The sequence below is a fragment of the Boleophthalmus pectinirostris genome, unplaced genomic scaffold, assembly GCF_026225935.1.
Source record: "Boleophthalmus pectinirostris isolate CB_2022bp ecotype Guang Dong unplaced genomic scaffold, ASM2622593v1 HiC_scaffold_22, whole genome shotgun sequence".
Classification (NCBI taxonomy): Eukaryota; Metazoa; Chordata; class Actinopteri; order Gobiiformes; family Gobiidae; genus Boleophthalmus; species Boleophthalmus pectinirostris.
In genome coordinates, this window is record NW_026571190.1 from 20618471 (window position 1) to 20629433 (window position 10963).

At 38.5% G+C, this 10963-nt stretch overlaps 1 protein-coding gene across 1 annotated transcript; it reads right to left on the reverse strand.

The window, feature by feature from the left end:
- Positions 1–2070: 2070 nt before the first annotated feature.
- On the reverse strand, positions 2071–10712 carry LOC110175678 (solute carrier family 2, facilitated glucose transporter member 5-like). Its single transcript, XM_055158279.1, has 12 exons — positions 10617–10712; positions 9753–9851; positions 8052–8212; positions 7500–7624; positions 7279–7424; positions 7051–7183; positions 6489–6676; positions 5577–5687; positions 5194–5295; positions 4772–4847; positions 3454–3581; positions 2071–3166 (listed from the first exon to the last, which is right to left on the reverse strand). Exons 1-12 carry the CDS (start codon positions 10659–10661, stop codon positions 2939–2941), a joined length of 1542 nt encoding a protein of 513 aa, XP_055014254.1. The 5' UTR covers positions 10662–10712; the 3' UTR covers positions 2071–2938.
- Between the last annotated feature and the right edge of the window lie 251 nt (positions 10713–10963).

The following is a 10963-nucleotide window of genomic DNA, read 5'->3' on the forward strand; positions in this document are numbered from 1 at the left end:
GTCCATCTGGCCACAGAGACACTTAACAACCTGCACCTCTGAGGCACTCACTGATGGAGAAGTGAGCACTTAAGGCAAAGCTCTGCTGCAATTAAAGCTGCTATATTGTGTCGCCTCACTTTGAGACAATAGACAAAAGCTAAATATTTGTATTAGTTTAACTTGTACATCCGTTGTCTTTAGATTTTTGGCCTACCTTTAAGCTGCTGACCATGTTCTGTAGACTCTCTCTTGTCCTTGCTCTTCAGTGGGGGGCCCTGTTTTAAGTCAACTGTTGAAAACCAACAAAGTTTATAGTCCGTCAACCTTTTAAACAGTAGGCCTCGATTTGGCTGTGCAGATTTGAACAGTAGAGAAGCTGCTTTTTAAGAGACTAGGCATACACAGCACTAAACCTCCTCGTTCCATTCTCGTGCCATTGACTGCATTAACCTCACATCTGCCTCTGTATCAGCCATCAGCCCACTTTCACCTCACCATCTCCTCTTCCTCCTCTCTCCTCTTCTCGCTCTCAACAGCAGCTACGGCCCCCGCCCTCTTCCCCCCAGCCTTAATTGGGAGTCAGGGAGAGCAGTCGAAATCGCATTAACGCGGGCCCTGCCTGGCTGTGCCATCCATCTTGTTTTTTATTACGCCGCGCCGGGGCTGCCTGGGCGCTGCCGTTCGATTTGTCACCGGCCTCGTTCGCTGATAACAGGCATTTGTCATCGCCTTGGCTCCCTGTTAATGTTATCATCTCTTCCCTGACAGCCGCCCTCCGCCGGGGAGCGCCGGCGACAAAGCACATCCGTCAAGCGAATATTTCCACGGCTAAGGGGAGCGCACACTGCAATAAGCCACATTAAAGCACTTATGAAGGGCCTGTGCGCGTGTGCGCGTAACTGTGTGTAGTGGTGTCATTACCGTGCACAGGTGCGCGCAGCGTAGCCCACCGCTTGTCTTTGCTGTAAAAAGCGGGGAGGTGGGGGCCGAGGGGGAGAGGAAGAGGTAATTTGTTGCAATTAATTACGCAGTGAGTGTGGCTTTGTTGTGTGGGAGAGCATTTTATCTGTTGGAATGCCTCCTCGCCAGGCTGTGATGCTATTTGTTTGATTTATAGCTCGTGGCTGCCCGAGGCGGAGTGAGTTAAGAGTTGGTGTGTGTTTTCACATAAGCACAGTGCGGCGTGGCATTATCCACAGAAATATACTGTAGTATCGAGACAAGCCCTTTTGTTTGGGAGTGACGTTACATATGAACAGGCACGAGGAACAGGGCCTCAGTTTGTCCTCTCCCAGGAGTTAAACTGCGGCCCATTTGTCATTCAGCAGCAAATCAACAACTGCTCACACTGACCTTCTCAAACCCAGCAGCGCTGCCCACCCCTTTCTTTGACTGCTCTTCTTTGACACAAACACAATCTACCGCTACATTTTCTTCAAATAGATCAGGTATAAAATGTGTATCTTTTGGAATATACTTCAGAATGTGGTTGTACTTGCAAATAGCAAAATAACTTTCCACAGACAATTTAACAACCTTGTCAGAGTATAATAGTGGATGTCTAGCCTCTAGAGTGCTCTCTTGTGTTGTGCAGAACAAGCAGGGTTGTGACAACATATCCATTCAGCCCCAGTCGGGGGCGGTGGTCCTTCTGCAGGGCCTGACAGATGGATCAGCCAGCCCAGAGGCTTCAAGTACAAACACATGAGAGAGAACCACTGCTCCCATCCCTCCCTTTACACTGTAATAGTCCCAAATCTGCAGCTCTGGCACAAAACGGAAAACTACCCAATGAAGACAATCAAGTGGAGGTGTATAGTTGTATGTTAGGCATGTATTTTACTTTTAAACATTGAAAACATTAAACATACTATGGGGCAAACAGGAGCCATAAATGGATAAATGTCAGAGAAATAAAAGCCATATATGCCAAATCAATACGTGAATGCTCAGTGATAAGACAAAAGGAGAAGAATAAAGGTAGAACTAGCAGAATTTATTATACACTATATGTTAACTATTTTAAACAAAAAAGCATACAACAGCAATAAGCCATACAGATATGTTTGATTGTTTCATTTCCAATGTAAGTGCTGAAATGACTACTACAGTAGCCATAGCATTTCTATCTCCTTCATGTAAAAGAGATCACACCAGATATTAGGTTATAGTAGGAGATGTTCCTATTAAATAAATACAATAAATATGAAAGATCCCGTTTAATGTGTTGTACAAGCTAATATGTTTTTGGTAATCAGTAATATCAGAAATAACAAAATAGTTGCTATAAAACATTAAAAAAGTTTAGCTGAAACACATAGTACAGTTACTAGAGCACAACATGAGCCGTAGTGTATCAGACATGGTAACATTGATTAAAATTCCTCTGATGGTTGAGATGAAATGCATTACAGCTTGATGTCCATCTTGGGGATGAAAGGTGTATTTTAAACATACTAGTTTGAGTGTGTGTTGATCTTTGTACATAAAGCAGCAAATTTCCTCTTTTCTATGTAAATGACTAAAAGTTAGAGAGGGATCTTGCTGCAGACCTCCAACCAGAGGATCCATCACAGACCTCTGCATGGAGGTCCCTCACGTGACTTGACTCTATCCACAGATCCCTAAAAGTAAACAGACAGAGGCCAGAGTCCACTGTTTTCAACGTAACATTACAAAAGTGACATTTTTTAATACTAAAGAAAAGCCCAAACCCTTAACCATTACAAATTTGTGTCTAATCTTAAGTAATGGGAATACATTTACAGATAAACTACATTTAATATGATTATGCTATTCACTCCCTTGTAAATATGAGCCCATGTTTAGAGTTAAATATCTGTTTTTTGTTTGTGACATGTTTAAAACTGCTAATTAACCTGCACAAACAGAGTAGGGTCCTCTGGGTGGAGGTCTAAGGCCAGACTCTCTTAAAACTTTAGCCTCATTTAGCCCTTTACATTGAATCACTGTTTCCAAGAGTCCCATAACCGTTCATCATAGACATTTTGAGATGTCCATTTGATGCTAACTCATCTTCAAGGATGTTGTTTCTGGAGGCAAACATCTGACTGATCTCCATAAATGTTTTATTCCTAGTCTCTGGAATGATGACGGTCGTGTAGAGGGCTACTCCCAAACAAATTGCACAGAAGAGCAGATAACAATATGGGCCCATGTCCATCTGAGGAAACAAAGACAAAATAAGATATTATGACCAAATAACATTTTTATTTTATTTTTTTCTCACTCTCCACAATAGTTAAAATAGAATAATAACATTTGCTAATATAGACAGGTGGCTTATATTTACATATGAACTTTGCAGTAAAAGAGAAGAAATTTGGGAATTATCACTCTCTTATTATCTCTTTCTCTTTTAAAGCCAATAATAATACATACATTGGTTATTAGTGTGGCATACAGGTCTGTAGCTTTAGCTGTACAACACTACTGAATGAAAGATCATACCTCCAGGAAGGGGAAGAGGAATCCTATGGTGAAGTTGGACAGCCAGTTAAGACAGCCAGCCACAGTGTAGGCAGCTGGACGGTGAGACTGTTTAAAGAGCTCTGCAGTGATCAAGAAGGGTACCCCCGCTACAACAACGAAGGGAAATAAATTCTTGGATTAAAAAGAACTCAAATTTTGTTGTGCCCAAATGTGAGTTGTATTAGCTTAATAGCCCAAATGGTTAATGAGTATTATTTGTCAGTAAATTAACATAAATTTTAATGCATTCATCGAACTATTGTTACGTGGCCTGAAATAACTCAAAATGTGTGCTTTTTGATAATAATTAAATTCACATAAATGTATAGTCAAAACATTGTACATTGCACATTTTTCCAGTTTTTCATCCCAACAACAACTTTAAAAAACGTGATAATTATTGCCATAGTAACATAGATGATGCTTTTTGTTTAGTTAATTCTATATTAGTAATTCCTGTACTTTCACAAAAACAAACTGTAACTATTTTTTCAATGTGACAAGCAAAACACAAAATAAAATAGATCACTTCTGTCTTAGCAATACAAAAGCCACAAAAGTGTGTCTTCCTCGATTCATTAGCTGGAAGTACAACAGTATCTCTATAGCATAGCATTGCCCAGGCGTTCAACACATAATTCTTCATTGTTAGAAGTGAAGCTGAAAAATGCATTAGTAAAGGCTTTAATGATGAGCTCTGCCCTCATAATCTTTGCATGATAATTGCGGAGAGGAAGGTTTCATATTGTCAAACCAATAACTAGACCATAATTTGTCAACATCTGTGGTGGCTATAGAGAGCTTCAGTGTGCAGTCTGCATTTCTTGTGAAGGAAACCATATACATCACGGAGAGCTTATGAACAATGAGCTATTAAAAGTGTAATTGCAGCCACAGAAATCATCAGTGTATGTAAGGTATGGATTTTGCTGCTTTTTGATGAATTGCATTATGTAAACCAGCTCTGTTCGAATTCATCATCCTCATAGGTCCAATTTAACATGGCGCCAAAGCTTATAAACTATTGCCTCTCAATTCACTCAACTCCTCCTGTGTAGAAATGGTTGGAAGAACCAGAGGGTATGTGGCAGTTATGGTTTCCTAATTTATAAAAGCTATGAAATACTATCAGAAAGTGGTTTGGTGCCTGCTATGATCAAAGTGTCCAGCAGGGAGCAGTGTTACTTTACACACAGGGCAGTCCAAATGAGTTGTTGCATAGGGATCACACATATGGAGATACTACACATATGGAGTTAGTTACACTTCATATTAATTAGCATGGGAGATGTCTTACCTGGGCCAATGCAGAAGCCAGCAATGATCCCAACAACACAGGCTACACTGACGTACCGCATGATTATTAGATGAGGCTGTAAAACAGCAAAAACAAATGCTCTTCTTACACAAGACTGCATTAAAAAAAAACACATTTTAATTACAAGATAAGAAATCAAAATAATGCTATCAGAGTTGCCTTAAAATGCATTTGTATAGTACTTGTTAATTTAGAAATCAACTCAGCTTTTGGATGAGTTGTGGGTGTGGTAATTTGTAATTCTAAACAGAATCTAAAATAAAGTTGTATATAAGATAATATATAAATAATATGCATAAATAATAATTTGATAAATGAAACTCATATGTAACTGCAGAAGCTATGTAAAATGAGGATATAATAACTGTTAAATTATGTGAAAATAGTATAAAATTGAATACCTGTAAAAGGACAGACACAGTAATTCCAGCACAGCACACTCCCATAAACAGGAATCCACCGATCATCAAAGGTCTTCTACCCAGACGCTCAATGGTGAAACACTGCAACACATCAAAACACATTCACTTACACTATGGATATGCTCTAACAGAATTAACATACAATCATACAACTGATGTGACATAAAATATACGTACACAGTAAAATGTAGCAATTAATCACAAGAAAACAATATATCAATTCATAATTTAAATATTTATCCACAACTACTGTTATAACATGACTTCTGCTAAAACTATTGATTGCAAAGTTGCATAGTCCAAATCGTCTACAAATATCTGTCAGAATTTAGAAGATGCAGTTTAACCTTGGAGGAACTCACCCCTAACATTCCAGAGATGACTTCAATGGCTCCTGTCCCCACAGTCGTGTACTGGATGTGAGGCTCAGGAATTCCAGCGTCCTTGAATATATCGTTTGTGTAGAACCAAATCTGTAATTGACATTGACCCAACATGTATCACAAAGACACACAAATACGCACTTTGAAATATATAGTATTTTCATGGGCATGCAGAAATTGGCTGTGCTCATTTAGTGTTTACACATGATCCATCATAGTGATCGTTATTATCAGAACAACCATCACTCATGCATTTGAGATATGGCGTTTTATCAGTATGGACTTCTGACAAGTGCTCCCCTAGAAATTAATTTGTGTATCCTCATTAATCACACTTTGCTGATGCAACATCCATCATTGATGAGGTGTAGACGAGCTTGTGACGGGCGCAGTTAAATGCTGTCTTGTTGATTTAGTAACCACATGTATAGCATTTCATCACTATTCAGCAACATGCCCAAACTTGCACTCTATATCACATAAAGCGACACAAAGAGTTGGAAAATATTTTCAGCAGAAAGGTAGCGCTTCTTTATGGATTTATGTTTTATGATTTCTCTACTAACTTCTATCTATATACATAGGAAATTAATACCCCAACTCAAATATGTTGAAATTAGATTTGAGTTACTATTTCTTTTTTTGTACTTGACACCAACCTGATATAAAAACAGGGCAATTTCACCAGTAAACTGTTATTATGCTGGAAAATGTATACAATGTGTTGAATACAGTATTTACAGTAATATTCATGAGGTTCATCATATAGGTGATATCTTGAGGACTTATGCCCATTCAGAAGATATAATATATTGTTTTGAATTGTTAATTGCTATGACAACAGTGCTAGATTTTCATTACTATGGAACCCATGGATAAGCGCTTACTTACTGCATCAATGCCGGACAGCTGCATGCCAATGTTGACCACTAAGATGGTGATGACCTGCCAGCGCACAGAGCGGTCTTTGAGCAGCCCTCTCACTGAGATGGTCTCAATGGAAGTCAGGGAGCGTTGTTCCTCCTGCATCTCCTCCACCTCCGCTTGGATGTTCCCTCTGGTCCGGTACCACTTCAGGGCTTGAGGAGAAAACAAAATAAGATTACCAGACAGAAAAGACATGTTTGCAATAAGAAAGAACAACGTCTATTTTTAGAATGAAAAATTCAACTGACCTTTCAATAATGACAAAATAATGTAATAATACAAAAATAATCATTGTCCCTTTGCTTTTCCTTTGCGCACAGCTAGGATTGAAGTCTAAAGGAAACAATAATCCTTTCCCTTTCTTAATGACTCTCTATAAACATAAATTATGCAATTAATTTAAAATTGTACGTGAATGTCTAAAAACTGGGTCCATGTGATTTTTTAAAATGTAAATACATCTGGTAATGTTATTCATATTTACAGAAAAATATATAGCAATAAAAAGACAAGTACAAACAATAACCTGCAATAGTGGCATGAACATTTCCTTTCTCGATCAACAGGTACCGAGGGCTCTCTGGAAACCATGGCAACAACAGAAGCTGGACCATTGTCGGAAAAACCACCAGAGATAAGAGCAGAGGCCAGTGCTCCTCCTGTGAGAAGAAAAAATGTTTTCAGAGCATAGTAAATGAACAGCACACTGTAGAGACTTAGATCAAACAATATTATTTGGACATGCTTCACAAACCTTTCCCAACAGTTCCCCGAGTCCCAAAACTTGAGCGATAAAGACTCCCAAACAAATGTGGATACTGGGAACAAGACCCAAGAAACCTCTCAAGTTTTTAGGGGCAATCTCACCCAGATACATGGGTACCACACTGAGGGAGATACCTTTCGTCAAGATAAAAAGAAAATAAACCATTAAAACTGTAAACATTTTATACATTTGTATCCTTTCAAATCTACCTGAGTGAACCCCTGTGATAAACCGTCCCAGGATGACCATGGCAGGCATTCTGCAGGTCCTGCTGAAGCCCATAAGAGCTCCTCCCAAAAACACCAGCACTGTGATCCTTACCAGTGTCCCTTTCCTTTTTGGACAGACATTGATGGACCTCATTATTAAGTCACATTGCATTCACACATTTGAAACATAGACTGTATACAAAAATGGACATAGCTAACCCGCTAGCCGCCGAGCTCATATGGGGGCGCTTCTGGCTCCATCAACTCCAATTGACTTTACATGGAAAAAGTGTCACCCCTCTCTCAAGAGACAGATCTAAAACTGCTGCTGTGAACCTTGTCATTTTGGTCTTAAAATGTTCATATTAACCCACTACTATTTTGTTCAGTAAATGGATTCGTATTCCTAATATGGAACGGGAGTCCAAATTCGCTGTTACTGCTAGAATCATGAGCTTCATCTGACTGGAGCTGAATGCCATGGGTGACGTCACACTCTCTTAGTTCACTTCTTTATACAGTCTATGATTTGAACTGAACTGATCCGCCAACCTCCCATAAGTGGTCACGAGTCGGCCAACCAGCAAGGCCCCAGTCATCCCTCCGATGGCAAAGATGGACACGGTGAGGGAATAGAGGACAGTGAGGAACTCTTCATCTGTCTCCCAACCATAGTCCTCAGTGAGAGTCTCATTATAGAACTCTTTGATGTACTGTGGGGAAAAAACACATTATGATAAACAAGAGCAACGTTTTGGCACCAATTGCTTTTAGCAGTGGTGTCCAATAAACTGGACCTCCACATCGTCACCTCATTAACCATTTCCCAGGGCGCCATAAACTCAAATGTCAACATCTATATAGCTGTGATCTTAGAAGAAGCTCAGATTATTTATCTATTTTTTAAACACAATGCAACACTTCAACTGCACAATTAATAGGATAAAGGGTTGTTTTGCCCAAACTTATGATGAAATATCTTTGGGTCATTTTTAGACCTACTTTTGGTGCACAGAAGTGGAGCTAATCAGAAATGACATGGTTCCATTCTGAAGACTGTGCTTACAGGTGTGACCTCAATGAATTCGCTGCAGTTTAAGGTAAATAGGACAGTGTACTAAGATTAGAAAACTACTCACAATGATCCATTGTGACTCTGTCTTAATAGGTCTCGAGTGGAAGTGCTATAACTTTTTCTGTCATAACTTCTTGTTTGTCAGGACAGTTGTTTAATATAATGTTAGAAAAAGACTAGTGCATTTTCAAACCTAGTTCTCAAAGTATTAATTTCTTATTTGTAGTGCATTTTTGTTGTTGCTTTTTGTTCAACAATTCTGAGAGGTGTGCAATTAATCAAATTCAAATTGAGTTTCACTCATTTGTAATTGTCAGTGTTTAGCTTGTTTTTGTTTTTTCCTTTTAATCAGTGAGGACAGCCAAACCTTTGTCAGTAAAGCAGAACAAAACGTAACTTATTTTTAGTTCAGCTGGGAATGATTAAAAGACATTTATAATAAGAAAAAAATCAAATCAGAGATTGAGATTGAGTGAAAAAATCAAACAAGCACTCAACCAGCTAAATTTTAGTATACTATATTGATGAGAGAAGATTCTTTGGTTAGTGGGACACTCTGTGTGCCTGTCTGCTATCTCAAATGGTGCATGGAATGGCCTGGGCCTTTAGTCACCGTCCCATTACAAATCAGATATGGAGCAGACAGTGTGGATCATGTGATGTATAAAAGAAGTTGGAACATCAGTGACATGGTGAAACTGAAGATTTCACACACTTGAGCACATGACTGTGCATGACAATTCATCTCAATCTGATCCCCACAATATACTGAAAGATCCTATATTATGCTATCATGCTTGTGAGCTTTAAGTCATGTTAGAAGATTGTTACCTCCTCAAAAGCATATCTGGAGTTTTGTTTTACTTCATTCACACATGTTTGAGTAATTCTGGTTTATTTGTCTGTCTACATGTCGAAAGCTCTCTGAAAGTTCTCCAAGTCAGTTTGGTTTGAGAGAAAACTCAGCCTAAATATGCAAGGATTGTATGTTAAACACGTGTGGATGATACAAAACACAACTGCATGAATGTTTTTGATGTGGAAACAAGCAACATTGCAACACAGATCAGAAAATAGAGTAATATGGGCCCTTTAATGTATCTATAGAGAGTCATTTCAGGACAGGTGCTGGGTTACATATCATTAATTTCAGTGTTGTTAATATGAGAATGACAAACCTGGGCTGGAGAGTTGACCACAGCCAAATTGTAGCCGTACAACATGGAGCTCCCAAATGATGACAAGAAGGCCACTAACAGCAGTGAACGTGTGAGATGCTGAAACAAGGAGAAATTATAGACCTACTCATAATTTAACCACAAAAGAGATTAATTACTGTCCAGCCTCATATTATGCCCATTATTTTAACTTATTTTACCCACTGTAACACTAGTGGCAAATTACTTCAATAAAACAAAGGTGGTTTACTTCAATATTAAAATTACAGATGGACAGATTAATATATTGAGTTTTGTTTATACATATATATATATATATATATATATATATATATATATATATATATATATATATATATATATATATATATATATATATATAAATACACAGCACCCCCGCATCGCAGCTGTAAACTACATTTTGTACTATTTGTACTATAGAATAGCATAAGTTACACTGGGCAGTGAAGTTGAGCATAAGTCTAACATGAGAGCGACAAAGTAACATCTCTAAACAAGAAATAATAACACCCAGTGTCTGAATGAGACTGAGCACAGCACTGAAGTCTTGGAAACCTAATTTGATGTTTATTAGCGGAAGGAGTGAGTTAGCAGAGCCACACTGAAAATAGCTCAAAACAGACAATGCCATGCAGTCAGCATTCAATTAAGGCTTGTTAGCTATCAGTCAGATACGACCTTATCATCATGTTAAGCAACCATATGGGAAAAGGGAAGAAACGTTTAGTTTAGTTTACACTTACTCATGTTAAATATATTATCTAAAACATCAATATTTATACGATAATCCAGTAAAACCTGCTTGAAATATTATGTTAAAACTAAACCTAATTTTTAACTTACCCCTGTAATTTTTCCATATTTTTCCACCAGTAGTTCCTCTGCCATCTTTCTTTAAACGTTGTCTTCCCTAGGGGAAGGAGATGACAGTTCATATACAAAACCTTTTTTCAAACATCTCCATGTGTAGTCTACTTTTGACTTGCTCTGAAGGGCGGGGGCGTCTCCAGTGCGTGAGCGGATGCTGCGCAGCTCTTGTCCAATCAGAGCTCTGCGCGCGACAAGCGCACTGCCCAGAAACAAACTGCGTATTCCCGTTTGTAAAAAGAACGGTGGCCAAGTGACATGAGAAAATTGGTACGGAGTAAAGAAATAACTTTCAGTTATGATTTTAGTCGAATTAAGGTGAG

What these genes read in the sequence shown, in the direction of transcription:
- LOC110175678 (XM_055158279.1), bottom strand. Translation starts at nt 10,661, where the DNA reads ATGGCAGAGGAACTACTGGTGGAAAAATATGGAAAAATTACAGGG. An exon ending in TCATCTCTGGAATGTTAGGG is followed by an intron (nt 5,296 to 5,576) that starts GTGAGTTCCTCC and finishes GATGTGTTGCAG; the next exon opens with TGTTTCACCATTGAGCGTCT. An exon ending in CTGTGTCTGTCCTTTTACAG is followed by an intron (nt 4,848 to 5,193) that starts GTATTCAATTTT and finishes GCTGTTTTACAG; the next exon opens with CCTCATCTAATAATCATGCG.